This window comes from Salpingoeca rosetta (genome assembly GCF_000188695.1).
Source record: "Salpingoeca rosetta unplaced genomic scaffold supercont1.3, whole genome shotgun sequence".
NCBI lineage: Eukaryota > Choanoflagellata > Craspedida > Salpingoecidae > Salpingoeca > Salpingoeca rosetta.
In genome coordinates this window covers 1035181-1057528 of record NW_004754931.1, presented here as the reverse complement: position 1 = coordinate 1057528, position 22348 = coordinate 1035181, and the positions used below count along the sequence as shown (strand labels likewise).

The 22348-nt window shown below is 56.3% G+C and overlaps 4 protein-coding genes across 4 annotated transcripts; 3 read left to right on the top strand and 1 right to left on the bottom strand.

Annotated features, from left to right (window-relative positions):
• The first annotated feature begins 4 nt into the window (after nucleotides 1–4).
• PTSG_01813 (uncharacterized protein) lies at nucleotides 5–5764 on the top strand. Its single transcript, XM_004997736.1, has 15 exons — nucleotides 5–413; nucleotides 709–824; nucleotides 1033–1165; nucleotides 1365–1484; nucleotides 1703–1764; nucleotides 1959–2075; nucleotides 2389–2436; nucleotides 2659–2765; nucleotides 3043–3142; nucleotides 3359–3470; nucleotides 3656–3764; nucleotides 4005–4663; nucleotides 4803–4930; nucleotides 5145–5251; nucleotides 5454–5764. Exons 1-15 carry the CDS (start codon nucleotides 110–112, stop codon nucleotides 5572–5574), a joined length of 2343 nt encoding a protein of 780 aa, XP_004997793.1. The 5' UTR covers nucleotides 5–109; the 3' UTR covers nucleotides 5575–5764.
• Nucleotides 5765–6013: 249 nt separating this feature from the next.
• PTSG_01812 (uncharacterized protein) lies at nucleotides 6014–9895 on the top strand (the record flags this gene model as incomplete). The annotated part of the gene is made up of 4 exons (XM_004997735.1): nucleotides 6014–6360; nucleotides 6541–7642; nucleotides 7982–8464; nucleotides 8870–9895. The coding sequence occupies 4 exons, from the start codon at nucleotides 6014–6016 to the stop codon at nucleotides 9893–9895; spliced, it is 2958 nt and encodes a 985-aa protein (XP_004997792.1).
• Nucleotides 9896–10415: 520 nt separating this feature from the next.
• On the bottom strand, nucleotides 10416–13626 carry PTSG_01811 (uncharacterized protein). Its single transcript, XM_004997734.1, has 7 exons — nucleotides 13411–13626; nucleotides 13071–13189; nucleotides 12617–12888; nucleotides 12184–12467; nucleotides 11728–11949; nucleotides 11264–11538; nucleotides 10416–11010 (listed from the first exon to the last, which is right to left on the bottom strand). Exons 1-7 carry the CDS (start codon nucleotides 13609–13611, stop codon nucleotides 10554–10556), a joined length of 1830 nt encoding a protein of 609 aa, XP_004997791.1. The 5' UTR covers nucleotides 13612–13626; the 3' UTR covers nucleotides 10416–10553.
• A 45-nt stretch (nucleotides 13627–13671) lies between these two features.
• PTSG_01810 (uncharacterized protein) lies at nucleotides 13672–21952 on the top strand (the record flags this gene model as incomplete). The annotated part of the gene is made up of 21 exons (XM_004997733.1): nucleotides 13672–13882; nucleotides 14003–14091; nucleotides 14279–14381; nucleotides 14520–14615; nucleotides 14778–14833; nucleotides 14997–15069; nucleotides 15266–15331; nucleotides 15556–15894; nucleotides 16343–16408; nucleotides 16659–16963; nucleotides 17227–17331; nucleotides 17628–17939; nucleotides 18117–18186; nucleotides 18521–18673; nucleotides 19703–19911; nucleotides 20100–20152; nucleotides 20329–20427; nucleotides 20780–20957; nucleotides 21140–21361; nucleotides 21535–21688; nucleotides 21864–21952. Exons 1-21 carry the CDS (start codon nucleotides 13834–13836, stop codon nucleotides 21950–21952), a joined length of 2886 nt encoding a protein of 961 aa, XP_004997790.1. The 5' UTR covers nucleotides 13672–13833.
• Nucleotides 21953–22348: the final 396 nt, after the last annotated feature.

Sequence of the window (22348 nt, the reverse complement as noted above, 5' to 3'; positions counted from 1 at the left end):
AAATGGATGATACAGCCAATTTTCCACAACCACTCTCTTTGCTTCTTCTTTGTCAACGTGCTGGTGCTGTGTGTGAACGTGCTGCTTGGTGTTGTGGTGTGGTCGTCTCATGCAACACGAAGTGAACAAGCCAGCCAGCAAGCAACCGAGCTGCAGCAAGCGAGCTGAGCGAGCCGCCCAGAACAGCAGTGACACTCAACAACGACAACAGCAGCAGCTACAACAACAGCAACAGCAGCAGCAACAGCAGCAGCAAAAGCACAGCAAACAACACAGCACACAACACAGCATGCAGAGGCCTCCTCCGCCTGGTGGCCCACCACCACCCATGCCGCCGCCACCATTTGGCGTGCCGCCCTTTGCGGGCGGCTTCCGCGGTCCACCGCCGCCGTTTGGGCGCCCGCCACGCCCTCGTAAGGCGGCTTGCAGCTGTGCCTGCACCTACTTGTGTGTGCGTGTGCGTGCGAGCGTGTGCGTGTGTGTGTGTGTGCATTTGCTTCAGTGCACATTCTTTATGATTCCAGAGTTGCTTTTGTTCATGCTCTTTTCGTCATGCGTTCAGTTCAGCTTGCCTTTTCATGTGCATGCAGGCTAGCTCACACGTCTCTGTCTGTTCGTCTGTCTGTCTCTGTCTCTCTCTCTCTCTCTTTCTGTCTCCCTCACTCACACACTCTCCCCCTCCCCTCTCTCTTTATTTGTCTGCCACAGCACCGCCGCATGGGCCCCAATATGGCGCACGTCCTCCAGCAACAGCGCCTGTGCTCCAGGCGCCGCCAACGGCACCACAGAATACCAATAACCAACCCAAGGAGTCGACAGCGGAGGTGCGCCTGCATGTGTTGAAGTGGTGGCGACTCGTCGAACGTTGAAATTTGCCCTGCCTGTGAAGGTTCTTTGTGGCTGTGTGAGTCTGTGTGCTCTCGTGCATTCCGCGTTTTGTTCGCTGCTGTTTGCTGGGGTTGTATTTCACACTCATTTCCCGACTTTGTCTTACCTCCGTCCTCGCCTGCGTGTTCCATCATCATGGTGTAGAGCGGTGCGGAGACCGAGCTCCCGAAACATACGACCGTCTACCTGGGAGAATTGTCGCCCGCGCTGCCCACCTTCTACATCCGCGACGTGCTCAACAAATGCGGCAAAGTCTTGAAGTTAAACCGTCCAAAAAGTACGGCATGCGCACCTGCGAACTTGTCGGTCTGAACGCCCGCGAACACATGTCTTGTGCAAACATTTTCTTTGTTTTGTCGTCTTGGCACTGTCGCCGCCATCCTTCACAATGCCTGGCACCTCAACATTTCCCGTCCCCAACTGATGAACCGTTTTTGCCCCCCCCCTTCCTTGTCTTTCCTGCACCACAACGACAGGCGCGGCTGGTCAGCTGCAGACATATGCGCACTGCACCTTCTCCAATCCCGACGAGACGTTGCGTTGTCTTCGCCTCTTGAAGGATTTTGCCCTCGGCCTCAAGCCCCTCGTCCTCAAAGGTGGGCGTCATCTTTGCTGCTTGCTTGCCTGCTTGCTTGTTCATCTGGCAGCTGGCCGTGCTGTTGTGTTGATGTTTGTGGGTTTGGGTGGCGGTGTTAGTGCTCGCCCGTGCGGCGCAGTGGCAGTATAAGGGGGTTGACGGTTTGGGTCCATCTACTTTTCTTCTCACGATGTCGCCTTATTCCTTTATGTTGCTGTATGCGCTGCGACGGCACAGTGGACGACGAGACGCGGAAGTTTCTCGACAATTACATTGCACAGAAGCGCGAGCTTGCACCGGTGCGTTGCCAGCACGGCATTGTTTGTTGAGTGACTATTGCTGGATTGATTGCTGTTCCCTCCTTGCTCACCTATGATCAACACCATTTCTTATGAATGTGTGTGTTGTGTTGTGTTGTGTGCGAATGCGTTTACATCTGCACATGTTCGTGTGTGTGTGTGTGTTGCCCCACACCCTCTCCCCAAAACGACAGGGCGCTGTGGATGAGGAAGGCCTTGACGCTGCTGCGCGGGCGGAGGATGAAAAGTCGAGCGCCGGCATCAAACGCATCATGGATAAACTCCAGCAGGAGTATTCCTCCCGTATCAAGGTGTGCACTCCAACCTGTGCAGTGCACACGTAGCCGCCGTGCATATGTGTGTGTGTGCATGTGTGTGTGCATGTGTGCATGTGTGTGTGTGCATGTGTGTGTGTGCATGAGCAGTCGTGGTAGTGGCTATCTGACCAGGGTCTCCATCGCCACCCCGAACACCGCTATCTTTTTCACCATCACTCCGCTGCCACTGCACGCTGCTCCGCCCCACCACCATCTCACACGACCCGCTCACCCCACCTGCACTGCACCGCCATCTGCGTGCCTGTCCCCCCACCCACCTGCGCTTCTCGTTGTCGGGTCTCTGCAGCACACGGGCGGCGTCGATCACACGCAGCGCGCAGTCGCCGAGCGCCAGGTGTGCACCCGTGAATGTTCCGTAGCTTGTGTGTGTGTGTGTGTGTGTGTGTGTGTGTGTGTGTGTGTGTGTGTGTGTGTGTGTGTGTGTGTGTGTGTGTGTGTGTGTGTGTGTGTGTGTGTGTGTGTGTGGGATCCGGTCTTGCTCGGAACATGCTGTTCCCGAACATACCTCTGCTCACCAGGTACCGTTTCCCGTGTGGTGGTGGCAACCGTGGGACAGGAGTTTATGCTTGAGCTGAAGGACACGATCAGCGCGGACGTGGTGGTGCCCGACGAGAATATGGAGCAGACACGCGACGTCGTCGTCAACGAAATCCACGCATTCAGGTCACACACACACACACACTCACACACGCACACACACACACACACACGCACACACGCACGCACACACACGCACGCACGCACGCATGCATGCGCACAGAGCATGAAAGAGACACCAGTGGCATGGGAGGCACATGTGCAACGAGCAGTCCCAAGCACACTACCACTGCTGCTGCTGCTGCTGCTCTGCCACTGTTGCTGTCTGTATCTCCTGTTGTGTAATGCTTCTCACACGACCGCCTGTCATGGTTGCTTGCATGCATGCACACGCACAACGCAGGCAAGCGATTGAGACGGACTTTTCGAAACAGGCGGAGCCGGAAGAAACGGAGCTTGACAAGACCCGCCGCAAGTTTGAGGAGATGGCCGAGAGGGACCGGGTAGGTGCACCACACATATGGCGTCACGCGCAGCGTCGCCTCTTGGTCAGAGGGTCATTGTTTGACGTGCGCACCAATCATTGCGCCAACACACCAACCTTTCTAGCTGCATGTGCGGATATGCACATGTGTACGTGTGTGAAAATATGTTTACGTACTCATGTGCTTGTGTGTGTGTGTGTGTGTGCATCTGTGTGTGTGCATGTGAATACACAGGAGCGGCGGCTGGAGCGGGAGCGGTCTCGGCGCAAGTCCGCATTTTCATCACGACTGCGGGACTATCGGCGCAAAGAGGAGCGCAGGGAACGCGACAGAGCAAAGGCAACCGGTACGCGCAGCGCATGCACTGCTGAGGCTTTTGCATGTGTTGCGTGCTGTTGACTTGGCAATGTAATCACGCCGCGTTGTCTCGCGCCTACAACCGCTTTGATTTGTCACACACACATGCACACTTACACTTACACGCACACTCACACTCACACACACGCACATACATATGTGCACCTGTCATAGACCGTGTCCAGCGGCGGCAGAAGGAGCAGTGGGAGAAGGCGGACAAGCAGCACGAGTTTGAACGCACCTACCACGATGAGAAGGACGACCCGTACTTCTACAGACCAAGGTGCGTCGCGCTGGCTCGTTGCACGCACGCACACATGTGCATAACTGCGCTTGAGACTGTAGCACAACCGCACTTGCTCTCACAAACAAACAAACAAACAAACAAACAAACAAACAAACAAGCAAACAAACAAACAAACAAACAACCCGACACACACACACACACAACACAACACACACAACATGCACACGCACGCACGCACGCTCACACGCTGGTGCATGGCTGCTTTGGTGCGTGCAGCCAGCTGGACCGGCTGCGGCGGGCGCGGGCGCGGGAGGAGGAGCTCGATGCGCGCGATCGCGAGCGCGAAGAGCGAGAAGTGCGCGAGTTCAAAGCCAAGATGGAGGCGGCATCGGCAGCAGCAGCAGCAGCAGCAATTGGTGGTGGTGGGAAGGAGGACGTGAAGGAAGGAAAGGAGGGGAAGGAGGAGGGAGGGGCAACGGATACAGCGGGAGGTGAAACCAAGGGAGACCGGGGCGAGGCGAGTGGTGGTGCCGGCAGCACCACTGATGCCTCTGCGCAGAAGACCGAGACAACAACAGCTGCGATCGCTGAACACAGCAATCAAACGCAGCCCGCCAGCACAGGGGAAGCGGCTTCACAGGATGCAGGCCCAGCAGCGAATGGACAGCCAGCAGCCGCGCATGACCAACAACAACAACAACAACAACAGCAACAGCAGCAGCAGCAGCAGCAACGAGGTAGTGAATCGGGAGAAGGGCAGCAGAGCAGCGGTGGCGGCGGTGGCGGGTTTGGTGGCATCAAGCTGTCGTCGAAACGCGTGCATCATGTGTCGGACGCGTTTGCAGGGGCAGAGGACGACGATGACTCGGAAATGCAGCACAAGCGGTCGAAGATTGCTCGCATCCAATACACAGACGAGCAGCTCCGCGCAGCAGGTGTGTGTGTGTGTGCACGTGTGTGCGTGTGTCTGTGTACAAGTGCGCGTGTGCACTGCTGCGTGCTCATTCACCACGTTGCTCGTGTCTTGCCTTGCCATCTCCGCTCCTCCCTCTTTCGCTTTGTTGTTGTTGTCAGGCATTGACCCTGAGGAAGCAAAGAGGAACAAGCAGCGCGAAATTGTGGCTGCAATTCCCGCGGACAAGAAGGATTTGTTCTCCTACAGTGTGCACTGGGACACCCTCAGCGACCAACTCATGAACAAGGTGACGTTGTGTTGTGTTGTGTTGTGTTGTGTTGCGTTGTGTTGCGTTGTGTTGTGTTGTTTTGTGTTGTGTTGTGTTGTTGTGGTGTGTAGATGAAGCAAGCGCCACAAGCGCCTGTTGCATTACACACACACACACACACACGCACACACACACACACACACACATTCACACGTGAAAGTATGCTCCCATCTCATCTGGATTGCTTTTTTAGGTGATCAAGGTGTGGGTTGCAAAGAAGATGAAGGAGCTCATTGGAGAGGAGGAGCCAACCCTTGTCGAATTTATCTGCGAGCGCGTCCGCGACAAGGCCTCCCCAGAGTACGTGTGTGTGTGTGTGTGTGTTGCGTGGTATGTGTTGTGGTGATGGGACAGTGCCTGTGACACTAGGCGCGTATGGATGTAGCTTCACTTGCTCTCCCCCCCCCTTTCCATTGCACACACACACACACACACCTCCATTTTGCCCTCACCTTCCACGGTGGTTTTGTGGTGTTTCCCTCCTGTCTTGTGTGCGTGGTAGGTCGATTCTGGAGACCATCTCGGATGTGCTGGACGAGGACGCGGAGATGTTTGTGGTGAAGCTGTGGCGCCTCATCATCTTTGAGACTGAGGCCTGCAAGTACGGCATCGGGTCCGTCTAGCGCGGCATCAGTGACATGATGTGCACCCATGTTGTTGTTGCTGTTGTTTTTTGTTTTGCTGTTGTTCCTCGTATGGCTGGTTAGCTGCACCTCTCCAAGCTGTGTGTCGGTGTTGTTGTTGTAGTTGTTGTTCTCGGTGTTTGGATGTTGGTTGTGTTGCTCCCCAATTTAGTTACATTCCAAAAGGAAGTACAGAAGAACGCAGAGTCATGTGTGTGTGTGTGTGTGTGTGTGTGTGTGTGTGTGTGTGTGTGTGTGTGTGTGTGTGTGTGTGTGTGTGTGTGTGTGTGTGTGTGTGTGTGTGTGTGTGTGTGTGTGTGTGTGTGTGTGTGTGTGTGTCTTGAGTGTTGAGTGGTTTGCGGCGAACGTGAATCAACACACAAATGAAAAGTTGCGGTGTGTTTGGTGAATTTTCCACACGAGCAAGCAAGCAAGCAAGATGGTGCGGCTCGTCGTGCTGAGGGCTTGTGCCGTGGCGTTTGTTTGTGTTTGCGTGGTGGCGCTGTCCTGTGGTGGTGGCAGCGGCGTCCCCAGCGTGGACGCAGGCAAACAGCTCGAGCTCGAGGACCTAGGTGGTGGTGGTGGTGGAGGAGGAGGAACTGGTGGAACTGGTGGGAATGGTGATGACCCAGACATGGGCGGTGAAGATCCCATTGACCAAGGAGACCCACCAGTCACCACGACACCAACCACAACGACTGCAACGAGCAAAACGTTCAGCATTGCTGCAGCCGCGTCCGCCACCTGGGTCAAGGACTACGATGGCTACATCACGGATAACTTCTTGTGCGTATGAGTTGCCATTGCTTCGAAATGTGTGCTTCCTTTATTCCTCCCCCCCCCCCAATGGATTCCTCACCTCCCGCGAAGTCTTTGCTTTCGATCCTGCGCGCGTTGCTCACCTTTGCCGCTCTCACTTTGCTTCTGTTGTGTTGCTCCTCCTGTTCCGCGCTGTGGCTGCTGCAGCCGTGTCGGTTTGTACGACCGACATCGGGGCCTGCTTGCCTTCGATAACGAGGACCTGCGCGGCCCCTTGAGTGAATGCCGCGATACAGGACGCCTGGCCTCAGCAACTCTGCACGTCTTCGCGAGCTCCACTAACAAGAACGCCAACCACCGCCCGCTGCACGTTGTGGCAGATGGGCTTCGGCAGCCTTTCTTGAGTGGCAATGAGCATTGGCCAACAAACTTCGTCAATGACGGCGCATACGTGCACGAGCTTCCCACGGCAAGCGTCATCATTGAGGAGGGCGACATTGACTCTGACGAGGGAGAGAGTGTGTCATTTCAATGGGATGTCACCCGCATTGTTGAGCGCTGGCTCGACACCAGTGCAGACGACGATGCCTCGCAAGTGCGCGCGTTCGTGTTGTACGACACAGCAGAAGACAACAGTGGCTCCACCTCCAACTCTGCTGTGGCTTTTAGCACAGCTCCCGCCATCCTCAGCTTCCAATGCACGCGTACCCCTCCACAGCAATCGATGGTGACCCGTACCCGCATTGACCAGTGGTGGGTGGCTTCTCACCCCACGGGCTCATGGGGGAGCGACTCGCTCAAAGTGTGCACGCGATCGTCTTGTGACGTCGGATACGACAATGTGCTCTTAGGTGTGGACTATGCTCGGCGCGGGGTGTTGGTTTGGAGTGCTGACGACACGGACCAGCTGCTGGACGCAACGGCCACGTGTCCCGGCACTGTCACTGCACGCCTAACGATGACGTCTAAAGAAGACCCCACCACAGCAGACAGCAGCTTCCGTCTTCGTGCCCTCAAGAAGATCCCGCAGTGCAAGGACCTCACGAGATCATGCGAGAAAGCATCGCAGTCGTGGGATGACGACTTTGTGGACGAGTACACGTTTGGTGAGACGGCGACAGCAGGGGGTGGCGGGGAATCCAGGATCTTGCAATGGGATGCCACGCAGGTGTGGTCTGAATACGTGCAGGAGCGCGACAACAGCGACCCCACGCAAGGACCGATGGCAGTGGTGGTGTGGATTGACGGTGATGTGAGTTCGGGCGCCAGTCACATTGGCCTGTTCAGCTTTCGCAACAACGACGACGACGTACCCGTGTTGGAGATTGAATGCACATGGACAACCACAACCACAACTTCCACCACCACCCCTACCACAACCACAACCACTACCACAACTACAACAACAACAACAACAACAACAACAACAACAACAACAACAACAACAACAACAACCGTCACCACCACCACCACTGCCACCACCACTACACCACCCGACGTCGCAATCGCTCGGTGGTGGGAGGCCCGATATCAGCCAAACCCAGAGTCATGGTTGCTGGGGCTGTCTTCAGCACGCATCGACACGGTTGGCGTGAGCGATGGGGCTATCACGCGTGCCATACTGGTGTGGAGTGACGATGACACACAGATACTGACAGCGGCTGAAGAGAGGTGCGCCAGAGGGTTCTCGCTCCAGCTTACCATGACCATCGCTGGTGCCATCAGCAATGCGGGCAAGGACGTGAAGCTGAAACTGCGGGCGTTGCGTCAAGCACCGGAGTGCAGCGACAGCGGCGCAAGCGATGATGACAGCAGTGAAGAGAATGGGCGCGAGTACATGTGCACAGCAGACGCGTTGGAGGCCAACTTTGCCAGAAGGTATTCTGAACGGGTGTATGAGAAGGCTGTTGATGAGGAAGTGGGGAGGGTGCTGCAAGGGAATACGCTGGTGCTGGACGTCACGGAGGTGTGGTCACAGCTGTCGTCCAAAGACACGCATGAGGGCGGGAGCGAGGGTGGCCATGGCGCGTTTGCCCTTGTGCTGTGGGTGGATGGTGACACCAGCACCAACCGTGACCGCGGCAGCTTGACGTTCAAGTCGGCGTCGTCGTTCAAGGAACCGACGCTGTCGGTTGGTTGCGCCCGCTGGAAGACAATTTCCACGCGTGCGCCAGCAACCATGACCACGACTACAACAACTACCACAACCACCACCACCACCACGACGACGACGACAACAACCACAACAACCACAACAACTAGTACCACAACAACTACCACCACAACAACTAGTACCACAACAACTACCACCACAACAACTAGTACCACCACCACCACCACCACGACGACGACGACGATGACGACGACGACGACAACAACAACAACAACAACAACCGCCACCACCACTTCCAGTGAGTTGGTGGTTGGCATGGTGTTTCAGCTTGACTTTGACAGCATCCAGCCCAACGTACTTGCGACAGCCGTTCGCGCGTCTCTCTCCCGCTTCATCAACGTGCAATCCATTGTTGATGTGCAGATCCGGCGTGGCAGCATTGTTGTCACCGTCACACTCGCAGACACAAGCTCTGTTGCCACGGTGCGGCGCGCAGTCTCCAACGGCGAGGTTGTGGTTGATGTCGGTGGCGGCAAGGTCGCTGCCGAGCCCGCTGCTGTTAATGGCGGTGATAGTGGTGGTGGCGATGGTGGTGGCGGTGTTTCGACGACCACGGCCACGACGACTGGCAAGAAGGGCGGTGTTGACGCATCGTCCTCGTCCTCGTCCTCCTCCGCGCTGTCAACGCCAGTGATTGTGGGCATTGCTGTGGGCGCAGTCGTGTGCTGCACGGTGGTGATCGTGCTGGTGGTTCGGCGCTCCCGCCCCCGCCGCACACACACGACGCCTGCGCTTGATGATGTCGGGGCGGCCTCCACGCTGGCCATGTACGCCAACCCGATGTACGAGGCGCCTCCACGCAGCACCTCTGCCGACCAGGCAATGCCACCAACACCATCCTCAGCATCGACACTATCTTCAACGCCGGGCGGTGGCGTCGTGGCGAGCGAGCCCGCTGGTGCTGTGTATGATGTGCCGCAGGTGCGAGGAGCGCACGTCGTGAGTGGCTGGGAGGCGACAGCGCCGACATATGCCAACACTGTTAGTGCCAATGCAAGCCCTCAATACGACCACCTGCGCCAGCCTCAAGGCCAACATCGGCGACAACAGCAGCAGCACCGGCAAGAGCATGGACAGGCAGCTTGGGCCCCCGCATTTGGTCATTCACAAGCACACCACGCAGCGCCACCGCCGCTCACGTCGACAGCTGCTCCGGGTGTGTATGACATGCTGCAGCGGCCTGAGCAGGAACCTCAATACAAGAGCGCACCCGATGGCGAGTACGACTCCCTCCAACGCCTCACATTTGTGCGTGGGAAAAGCGTCCGCACACACAAACGCATGCCTGCAGGCAACCGTGGCCCCACAAGTGCGCGGGCACACATGGCGGTCGCCGAAGAGGATGCGGAGGGCGATTACGTTGACGCCACCATTGGATGGGATGCTTGAATTGGGTTGAGACGTTGGTTGACGTGGTGTGTGTGTGTGTTTGTGTGTTTGTGTGTGTGTGTGTATGTGTGCGTGCGTGTGCGTGTGTGCGCGCGTTCGCATGTTTGTTTTCTGTGCATGTTGAGTATTTGCATTTTCGAGGTGAATATGGTCGTGCTGCTTGTTGCTCTTCTAGATTGATTGCTTCTTGCCGTCGCGGCAGTGCGTGGGTGTGTTCAATGTCGAGTTGCCACCTAGCTCGTCGGAATGTGACTCATGCTACCTGTTGCTTGTTCGCCCTCATTTGCACCTGTTGCTGGTGCGCTGTTTGATCACTTGTATTGCTTTTGCGCCTTCACTTGATGTTTACCCCCCCCCCCCAATACCTCTGCTATCGCAGCTACTCCCTGCACTTTCGGTGTTGTTACACGCGGGCCATTCTCATGGCTCTGGTGCTTGGTGTTGTTTCACCCAGGCCTCGCTGCACGATGTTTGTGGTTGCACGCCGTTATTCTTTGCTTCTGTTCTTTTCTTTTCGCCTGCTGGTTTTGCATTAGGACGTGCATTTTCTTTTAATTACACGCAATCACGTTCGCATCAATCGAGCAATTGCAGCGCTCGCAACCCTTTCCACTCACACACTTACACACAAGCACACACACACGCACGCACACACACGCTATGACGTGTTGGAACTTACTGTGCAAACGTGCATCAGCTGTGGTGGAATGGCGACGGAAAAATTGTCCGTGTTGGCGGCAGCATTTCCTCGCCAATGCCGCACGTGCGTTTGAAACGTGTGCCTTGCCTTGCTGTACACGGGACACATGTGTTGCTTCAATGACGCATATGACACAGACGAGTGCTGCTGCTGCTGCCCCGCTTCGCTTTGCCTATCTGTGGTGTAGGGAACATCCGAACCAACGTCACTGGTGCCATCACCACAACTCCTCGCAGCATAACCAGCACGGCCAGCACGGCTGCTGTCGGCGCTGTCCGTGTTCATGCCTCCACCATCACCTGCTCCCGGTACATGTCTTCTTCGGCCACTGTGCTGGTATTGCCGCATCACATCAAACACGTGCGCGATCGCTGCAACGGCGCCACCGGCCAGCTCGCGCTTGCACACCGCCGACCTGGCGGGGCGAAGACGAGAAGGGGCGGGGAGTGTGTCATTGTGTGTGTGTGTGAGTGTGTGTGTGTGTCCACAACAGAATGTACAACAGTACGCACACAAGCGCTGGTGTGCTCACATGAGTGCTAGCACTCGTGTGTTGAAACGTCCACACACATGCACATCAATTTCTACACATGCACATCAATGTCTGCACATCCACGCGCATTCACACACTGGCGCACATGGCTGGCCGACACAGGACACAGCCTCACCTGAAGTGCTCCGGCTTGTGTTTTTTGCGGGATGCGCCTTGCTTGATTCCTTTCACCAGCACTTCTCGCAACGGCTTGCTGTTGGCCCTATTTCCTTTCTTTGCACCGTCATCTGCACTGGCGCTTGCAGCAGCGTACACAATGCCAGCGGAGAGGGCAATCATCTTGGCAGGCGGTGCCGCTGCCGTGGTTGGGTGTGTCTTCTGCGCTGTACAGATATTCGCCCGCTCGCCCTTTGCGTCCGGGAACGAGACGGACGCCGCTCCAATGCGCAGCTATGAACGCCGATAGCACGATGTGAAGATGGAGATGCAAAGCAGTCGTGAACGCATGCGTGCGTGTGTGTGTGTGTGTGAGTGTGTGTGTGTGCTGTATTGGTGTGGGGACAGCAATGTGAAAGACTGCACGTGCTGGCGTTGGTGCATGTGCATCCGTCTCTCCCATCAGCACCAGGTTGTTCGTACCTTTGTTTGCTTGAACGGTCCGCACGAGGAAATGCCGTCAATCCTTGACTGCAGCGCACGTGTCAGCGCCTCCACATCAAAGTGCTCGCCAACAACAATGGAGGACAAAACCACCGGCTGCGCAAGGACAGCAGGAAGGAGCGCGCCTTGAAGGCCGAGGTAGGTCCACCGCAAGATCTTGTCTGAGCACGACATGGAGTGAGACGGTGGCCCGCGTCCAGGCTGACAGATGTGCGGCAAAAATAGTTTTGACGTGGGGAGACACGTGAGAAACATGAAGAAATAGAAATGACGCTATTGCAGCTGGCTAATACACCCCCAACACCGCACAAGCAAACACACACACACACACATACACACACACACACACACACACACAAACACACACACACAGACACACACCGCACAAACACACACATAGACACACACAAACACACTCACACACAGAGCACTGACCTTGGTGCGAAGCGTGCCTGTTGTGTGATATTGGACGCCCGGTAGCACCGGGTCCGAGGTGGCAGAGGGAACCGGCTTTGCGCCCGTGCGGTGCTGGTCGCGTTTCGCGCGCTTGCATGGCACCGCATCGACGCCGCGTGCGTCATTTGTCGCTGTTGCTGTTGCCGATTCTGCTGCCGCAATCGTTGGTGTTGTGGCGGTGCCCACAGCGTCGTCCTGCGTTGCGCGGGAAGAAGCGGCGTCTTCGGTGCTGATGTCCACTTCAAAGATGGACGCGTCGCCGCCTGTGTCAGGATGTTGTGACATGCGCACAAGCAGCAGGAATTGCGCGTGTGTGAGTGCGGTAACAGCGTGGCCAGAACGAAACAGTAGGCATGGAATGAATCGCGAATAAACAGAAAACATAGCAACAAGGGCACCCATCTTGACTCACAAGGTGCGTGCGACACGTAGAGGTGAAGTGAGCAGTTATCTTTGACGCGAAGTGGGGCCTTGATTGCAGACATTGGGCCGCTGTTGTCTACTTGCTTCCCATCCTCGTCCTTCCCATCCCCTTCCTTCTTCTCCTCCTTCCCCTGCTCATCTTCATCACCATCATCACCGTCATCATCACCATCATCCATGGGACTGGGCTCAACGCTGTGCACAAATGTCAGCAGTTCGCTCTGGCCTTTCAGCGCAAGTTGGATCTGCTGTGTCAAATACCTGTTGTGTGTGGTCAAAGGTGTCGGGTTTGGGCGGTGACAGAGTCAACATTTCCGTGGGGTGCGTGCACATGAGACAAAAGGCGCGCGTGTTCATGCATGCTTGTGCTTGGGGAAGCAATTGCTGTAGCAGGCTATTGGTGTGCCTGAGCGTGACATGATATCCCACGCCTCGAACAGTACCATTGGAATGCACGGCGGGCCAGTACTTCGGCGTGGGCATCGATGACAATGTCGCCGGAGGAATCCAGCAGCTCAATCCCAATGCACTTGCTTCCCGTAGCTAACGCAACCGTCTTCATCTGCGTGATGCGATGTTGCAAGTGTGCGGATGCAAGGTGTGGGCACATGATCGTGGAGAGTCTTTTTGTTTCCACATAGCGGTCTTTTATCTGTCACACATCCTCGCACTCACTCACTCACTCACCCACTCACAACTACGGACACACACACACACACACACACACACACACACATACACTCACTCACTCACTCACCCACTCACAACTACGGACTCACTCACAGTGTGAGGCGCTGTTTGGAGCACGATGGCCGCCATGACTGTCCATTCATTATCTGCCTTGGGCTTCCCTTGTCGAGGCAGCTTCTTGTATGTTTCTAATGCGCACCGTGCAACCTCATCTGCCCACGACTGCTGGTGCTGGTGCTGGTGCTGTTGGTGACTCGCGCACTCAGCGCCACCGCTCACTGGTGTGCTGCTCATCTCCGCACGTTCCGGCCATGAAAGAATTATGGCGGTTGCATTGATAATCTTCAGGAATCACAACCGCTTTGTTGGCGTTGTTTGGCTGCTTTCCTCCTGCCACCTGCTGGTTGTGTCGTTTTTCTCGTCACTCCGCCCGCCCACACCCTGCCAGCCAGCCACCGCAGGCAAAACACAAACGACACACGATCACGCAGGCTGTGTTGTCTTTGAGCTGCGATCATGGCAGAGCGCCAGGCTTCGCAGGGGGATCTAACGTCCCAGCATGAAGGTGCGTGCGTGTGCTTGCCTGCACAGCTTGTGCGTGTGCTTGAGTGCCATGTTGATGGATCACATCACATCACCGCACACGCGCATGCAACTGATGCCGATTGCTTGGTGATGCCATCAGACATGGACCGAGATGCCGTGGAACGTGTGCTTGAAACATTCTTCAAGCTGCCAGGCGGCGTGTCCACCGAATCGTCCACAGACAGCCTGGTGCGTTGTTGACATGTGCCATACGCAGCTTGGGGGAGACGGGTGATGATGAGGCCAATGGCGTTGACACGGGTATTCTCGCAAGGGAGCAGCGCTACCATGTCGTCGCTGCAACAGTGTCATCACCGCTCCCCTGCAACGCACATGCATGTGTGCCCTCACGCATGATTCTGTGTGTCCGTTGCAGGAGGTGAATCCTGGTGTGCCGTTGGACGCTGACCCGCAAGCACAGCAGTTTGAGTCTCCTCCCCAGAAAGACGCGTCATCTCCGAGTTCGACGATTAGCGACGGTACGATGCTCGCGCTGCTGAATGACGCTTTGTTTCGTACCAGTGCAACTTGGCACCAGAATAGCTGCACTGCACGTGGTGGACTGGTTGTTGCCTGTGCTTTTCTGCCCTCACTTATCCTTGGTGTGCGGCGTTCAGATGTCACACGTGCGGCGGCGCGGTGGATTGACCGCTGTTTGCGACGCCTCGTGCGCAAGATCAAAGAGCACGGACACGACGCACCGTCGAGCCCAGGTAAGCGGTAAAGAACAGTGCGTCTATGAAACATGCGTGTGTGTTACGTGTGCGTGTTGGTGCAGTGGTTGTCAATGGCATGCTGTGCAACGTGTTTGGTGCATCGGTAAATGTGCAGGCTAACGGGACCTGTATGCACGTGCTCGCCTCACTTCAACAAAGGCGTGGCTGCCATCACCTACGACACACTGCGCAAAGTTGCTGCCAGCGGATTTGAGGTGTGCGTTGTGTTGTGTTGTGTGTGTGTGTGTGTGTGTATGAGGCGGACGCATGCGTTCCTCTCCTTTGTGAAGGTTGGCATATCAGTGCTAGAGTCCTGCTGCACCAAACACCCTGTTGCTCATCTCGTGCTCCAATGGTCCTTGTCGCCATCGCCACCAGTCACTTGACGGTCTCGTGTTGACTGCGCTTGATCGCGGGATCTTACGAGCAGACCCGCCCATGACCACCAGAGGTTGGCACACGCGCATATGTTTTCTGCAGGGGGTCTTTGTGGGTGCATGTGCTTGTGTGTGTGTGTGTGTGTGTGTGTGCATGTGTCTTTGTGAGTGCATGTGCTTGTGTGTGTGTGTATGTGTGTGTAGTGTGTTGTCAGCAGCTGTGCTTACCTCAGCGACCATCCTTCGATTGTTGAAATGCTGTGCTGGCAGATCTTCAGCCAGACACGCTTCTTGTGCTACTCCGCTCCACATTCGAAGACGCGGATGGAACAACATGTACGGATGATACTCAAATCGTCTGTGTCCTTTATGTATTTGGAACATGGCTGGAAGTTGGCACGCCTTGAGGCTCGATTCCGCCAACACACACACACGCACACACACACACACACGCACACACGCACATATGCTCTCACTAACTTGTACACACACGCACACACACACACACGCACCCCACGCACACACACACACACACATATCTTGGTTGACGTGACCACCAGACACGCCGCAGCACCTCCGGCAGTCGACGCGCCGCCGTCGCCACAGACGAAGAATTGTCGTTGAGCAGCAACAGCAGCAGCAGCAGCAGCAGCCCGTGGTGGTGAGGCGAAACGCACTACTGCAGGCTGGCACGACAGCAGCTACTCAGTCGCCAGCAGCCGTAACAGTCACAGGCACGGACAACGGCCGCACAGCAGCAGCAGCAGCAACATCAACAACAACAACAACATCATCGACAGCAGCATCGGGCACAGGATTTGTTCCCACTGCCGACGCTGCGGACGTGCGCAGTTACTCCGTCTCAAACCAGCTCCGCCCACAGCCCGCTGGGCGATACGGTGAGAGGTCCCTCGCCAGGGTGTGTGTGTGTGTGTGTGTGTGTGTGTGTGTGTGTGTGTGCGTATGCCTGAGTGTGGGGGGGGGGGTTGTGTGTGTTTGTGTGTTTGTGTGTGTGTGTTTGTGTGTTTGTGTGTGTGTGCGTGTGCGTGTGTGCGTATGCCTATGTGTGTTTGTGTGTGCGTGTGTGCGTATGCCTATGTGTGTTTGTGTGTTTGTGTGCGTATGCCTGTGTGTGTTTGTGTGTGTGTTTGTGTGTGTGTTTGTGTGTGTGTGTGTGGGGGGGGTGTGTGTGTGTGTGGGGGGGGGGGTGTTTGTGTGCGGGTTCATGGGTTGTCACGCCATGTGGTTCAGCGTGCGCAGGTGGATGGTACGTTGATGTGCTGGGTAATCCTTTGCAAGTGCCGCTCACCCACGCGTGTCGTGTGCACATGTGCTGGGCGCCGATAGGGGCACGTGCGGAATCCGTGTACATCACAAACAAGGCCGCAGATGCACTCATGCAGGAGTCGTTCGGTACGCTTGCGTGCTCATGTACATGTGTGTGTGCATGCGTCCTGTCTCGAAAGACAATGGTGGGGCGTGCGTGTGTGTGTGTGCGTGTGTGTGTGTGTACATGTGTGCGTGTGTGTGTTTCGGTACACGTGCCACGCTGCTCGCTGGGCGGGGGTATGAGTCCTTTGTGAGGCGCTCACTTGTTGTGCCTTTGGGCTGCCGCACCGTTGTGTGGTGGCTGGATTGGCTGTGTGTATTTGTGTATGTCCAGGTCCAAACAAAGGGTTTGATGAAGTGAAGGAAAAACTGCGCAAGTTGTCAACGGAACAAGGACCCACTCCTCCACATGCACCCGACACAATCAGCCACCATGCAACAGCATCGTCATCGTCAACAGCGTCACCATCAGCAAATGAAGTCCCACTGCGACGTGGCCGAAGCGAAGTGCTGACGCCCTCTCGCCGCCGCGATGCGGGCAGACCACACGCACACACACGCAGGCGCAGCAGCAGCAACAGCAACGGCAGTGGCGACAGCAACGACAGTAGCTATAGCACTGGCACGCTGCAGCTCAAGGTACGCCACTGCCCAATCACCGTCGGGGGAGAGGGGGAAGGGACAGCACAGCATGACTGCTTGTTGCTTTCTTGTTATTGGAGGGCTGGTGCTGCCGTGGTGTTGCGTGCGTGGTGTGCACATTTCCTGGCTCGCTTGCTTGCTTGTGTATGCATGCATGTGTGTGTATGCGTGCGTGTATGTGTGTGTATGTGTGTGTGCGTGTGCATGTGTGTGTGTGTGTGCGTTTCCCCTCATGAGCTGATGTGCGGGTTTGTGCGCAGGGCCGGGCGTCTTCGCCGTCATCGCGATGGGCGCAGCGCGCAATGACCATTTCCCGTCTCAGCGACCGCGCGTCCCTCGTCACGCAGCTCACAGACCTCACCCTGGTGCGCTGCCCTCATGCTTCACTGCACACACTATCGTCAAGCGTGTGCTGTGCGCTGTGCGCTGTATGTTGTTGTGCTGTGTTGTTGTTGTTATGGTGGTTTTACACGGTCGAGATGTGCATCTGTTTAAGGGACGCCCTTGCCAGGCATCTTCTTCCACCAGTCAAACCTTCCTTGGCTCATTTGCCCACAGTTGCGGCTCTCCCACTTGTACTCACCTCCCATCACCCGCCACGACGTGCTCGCTCTTCACCCACCCACCCCACGTCCATCCTGCCTGCGTGTCTGCTGACCAGAGCGATGTGATTGAGATTGAGCCCGAGGCGCTGTCAACGTACAGCACGCTCGTGTGGGGCAGTGCAGCCAGCACACTGGCCTCACAGCCACCGCCGCCAGCCAACACCCACAGCGGTGGTAACACCAGCAACACCACCAACACCAGCAATAACACCAATATGACTGGCGATGATGGCAGTCGTGGCGATGGTGGCAGTCGTGGCGACGCAGGGACGATCAAGCGCGGTGCATCGCTGCACATGAACACGATGCCGGCGCTGTTGACCCAGTCGGACACCATCAAGTCGCAGCCGGGGACCGCCTTCAGCACGGTGAGTGGGGTGGTGTTGGCGCTGGGCGTGCAGTGAGATTGCAATGGCACCCGTGGTGATGACACACACACACACACACACACACACACACACACACACACACACACACACACACACACACACACACACACACACACACACACCTTTCTCATGGGTCGCGTGGTTGGTGGTTGGCAGATGAGTGCGACGGCGTCGACGTTGATCCGCCGCCATCCAAATGCAGACGTCACCGCACGCCCAGAGCTGAGTCAGTGGCTGTACACACACTTGTCACACACACACACACACACACACACACACACACACACACACACACACACACACACACACACACACACACACACACACACACACACACACACACACACACACACACATGTGCTCGAGAGTTGATGTAAAGTGGCCCGGCTCATGAACTGTTGTGCTGGTCATGACTGTTGTGAACGTGCGGATGCAACTGAGCGAAATGCCCCCCCCCCCAATTGTTGACCGCTCACATGCACGACGCGCACATGTGCATTTCGTCTTCTGCGCCACCCTGTGTCATCTTGCATTGACATGCTGTCGTGTCGCGCGTGCAGACGTTGACTGGATGGCGTTCAGTGCGCCCGAGCTGTCCAACTTCCTGCGCATTCTCGATGCGGAGGAGCTGCTGCACCGCAAACAGGTGGAGGCCATCTACACCGCCAAGCGCATGCGGCTCCAGGCACAGCTCGACAGAATCAGGCACCCAGGTGGGTGCTGCATTCCTGGCGAGAGCGGCGTGGTGTTGTGTTTGCGGTGTTGGGGGCGGCTTTGATGCACACCACGTTTGAATGCCACCCGGTTCATGCGCACATGCTTTCTCACTCGCAAATCTCAGAGAGAGAGAGAGTGTGTGTGTGTGTGTGTGTGTGTGTGTGTGTGTGTGGGAAAGAGTGGCACACGTGGCAGCATGTGCAAGGGGGCGTACCATGGAAGTGCTTTCCACGAATGCGTGATCGAACTGATGGGTTAGGCGGCGGGTCAGAACCGAAGGGATGGGGAGGAGGATGAGAAGACCGTCAAGCATGAACACAGCGCCGGCGCATGTTTGGGGTGTGGGTGTGTGCATGATACAGCACATCCAATTATATCGCACATCAAGCATCCACATGCACTTGCAGACGTAAAGCAACACACATCACGCCACACACACACACACACACACACACACACACACACACACACACACACACACACACACACACACACACACACACACACACACACACACACACACACATGTGCTCGAGAGTTGATGTAAAGTGGCCCGGCTCATGAACTGTTGTGCTGGTCATGACTGTTGTGAACGTGCGGATGCAACTGAGCGAAATGCCCCCCCCCCCAATTGTTGACCGCTCACATGCACGACGCGCACATGTGCATTTCGTCTTCTGCGCCACCCTGTGTCATCTTGCATTGACATGCTGTCGTGTCGCGCGTGCAGACGTTGACTGGATGGCGTTCAGTGCGCCCGAGCTGTCCAACTTCCTGCGCATTCTCGATGCGGAGGAGCTGCTGCACCGCAAACAGGTGGAGGCCATCTACACCGCCAAGCGCATGCGGCTCCAGGCACAGCTCGACAGAATCAGGCACCCAGGTGGGTGCTGCATTCCTGGCGAGAGCGGCGTGGTGTTGTGTTTGCGGTGTTGGGGGCGGCTTTGATGCACACCACGTTTGAATGCCACCCGGTTCATGCGCACATGCTTTCTCACTCGCAAATCTCACACATGCTCATGCAGAGGAGATGGGCGGCGACGGCGAGGCGGATGCGGTTGGGGATTACGATGACGACACGTTCATCTTCAAACCATCGTCATCAGCGGCGGTGTCGAATGGCAGCCATGATGCAACATCGGGTGTTGCAATGCGCTCCTCCAACTCCTCCGTGTCTCGCCAGGACAGACAGATCCGCAGCAGGTCACGCGTCATCTCAAAAGCAGATCGCCAGGTGCATACGCACGTGTGTGTGTGTGTGTGTGTGTGTTTGTGAGCGAGTGTGTGTGTGTGTGTGTGTGTGTGTGTGTGCGCGCGCGCGTTTGTTTGTGAGCGAGTGTAAGTGGGCGAAAGTTGTATAGTCTCATGTGCGCACTGTCTCTCTGCCTCTCATACGTTTCCCCCTTCCATTCCTGCTCACAGGAGACTGAACTACGCACGAAGTTCCTTCGTCAGCCCTCATCACGACGCACCCAGTACGTTCACACAAGTACACACAGCATGCATTCGTTGGCGTTGGTGGTGTTGTTTGTACCTCCTCTCGCCATCAACCAACGCCAACACCCTTCCTTCTGCTCCCCAATTCCAAATTGCCTCCTCCTCCTCCTCCTCGTCCTCCTCCTCCTCTTTCCTTTGCTACTGCGCCATACAGGATGACGCGGCGCGATCGCCGGGCGGTGGAGGAGGTGCTGAGTGTTCTCATCGACGTGGACGAAGCGCAGGCGCTCACGTCCGCCGCAGATTACGCAGCGTGGGTACCCCCGTCTTTAAACCTCTCTGGGAGTGTCTGAATTCCCTTTCTTTGTTGCGCGTGCCTGTTTTTCCTTTGCTGTGTCTGTGTTTGTTTTTGTTTGACTTGGGTTGTTTGGCACCGTGACGGGAAATGTTATTGCGTTCTTGCTTCTTTGTTTGCGTCACGTAACATCACCTCACGCGCTCTGCTCCCTTCACGCGCAACACACTCGTGGTGTGTGTGTGTGTGTCTGTGTGTGTGTGTGTGTGTGTGTGTCTGTCTGTCTGTCTGTCTGTCTGTCTGTCTGTCTGTCTGTCTGTCTGTCTGTTCCCTCTCCCTCCCAACCAAAATGCGTGCACGCGGGCTGCAGGTTGTCGCTTGTGCGGCCCCAAGTGCAGGAGACGAGCGACATGTCTGCGAACGCAGCAGCCACCACCACCACCACCACCACCAACACGACCAACACGACCAACACGACCAACACGACCACTTCATCCTCAACGGAAGCCGCCCGCCGCAGCTTCCTCATCGATGACCTCCTGGCAAAGGTAGATGTGCATGTGTGTGCGTGTGTGCATGTGTATGCGTGCGTGTGCATGTGCGTGATTTGCGCAGCTGTGTTGCGTGTAGACCACGCGCACAAAATGCATGTGAGCCAAGCATGCTCTGCACCAGCAGTGGCTGTGGCAAGCCCATGCTCACTCTTACCCCAACACGTGCTCGCCACCAGCCGATTGCGTCCACGTCATCCAATACGGAGAAGGCGGCGGCGCGCTGGCTCGATGCGCAGCTGCACACGCTTGCTGATCTGCTGGCCTCTCCTACAGCCAGTGATGGCGAACAGCACTCGAGTGCAAGCAACGGACGTGCGCGCGGCCATGAGGATGGCAAACCTCCACCGATGACGTTTGCAGCGCTTGATGCCGTAGCGACGGCGCAGGGTGTCATTGAGGTGGGGGCGGAGGAATATGCGCGCGCGTGCATGCGTGCATGCGTGTGTGTGTGTGTGTGTGTGTGTGTGTGGGTGGGTGGGTGGGTGGGTGGGTGTGGGTTTGTGGGTGGGTGGGTGTGAGGCTTCGTGTACGCAGCGCCTCACCCCTCATCCGAATTGTGCTGTGTTTACAGAACTTGCCAGGGTTGCTGGAGACTGCACGGGAGCAAGGGCTGGTGTCGTTTGACCGGCCACGCGAGGGGAGTTCTCAACTTGAACTCCCGCACGATGCGGGCGTCGTAATCTCTCTCAACCAGAAGCCAGCGGCATCCACGTCGAAACCAGCCTGTGAGATGACATGATTTGTGTGTGTGTGTGTGTGTGTGATTGTGTGTGTGTGTGATTGTGTGTGTGTGTGTGTGTGTGTGTGTGTGTGTGTGTTGTTTGTTTGTGTGCTTGCCACGAACCCTCGCCACCAGTTTGCCTCACATCCACAACCACCACCCCGCTCCTCGCCATGCAGATACGCTTCGCCACCTCCAGCGGTCGGTGCGGAACAAGAAGAAGGCCATTGTCAAGACAGCTAGCCAGAAGTGTTATTCTGAAGTGTAGCGTGTGTGCATGTGGTAGCTCCGTCACGATGTCCATCAGAAGAAGGTTGTTGTTGTTGTTGTTGTTGTTGTTGTTGTTGTTGTTGTTGTTGTTGTTGTTGTTGTTGTTGTTGGTTCTGCATGCAGGGTGTCACGCACACAGTTGTTTTGTTGTTCAAGCTGACACACTCGTTCGTTCGTTCGTTCATTGGTGTTAAGAAGTTGTGCGTCCACACCACCAGTCACTATGATGGCAGTAAAGCATATCCCATCATCACACCACCAGCTCTTCGAGAAGCACGGAGAAGACTCCCGTCATGAGAGGCGGTGTCAAGTCATTCTGAGCTCATCAAAAGCCGCGCACTGCCCATCTCGTCAGATGACGGAAATGGCTGCTTTTTTGTATTTTCTGGTCTGC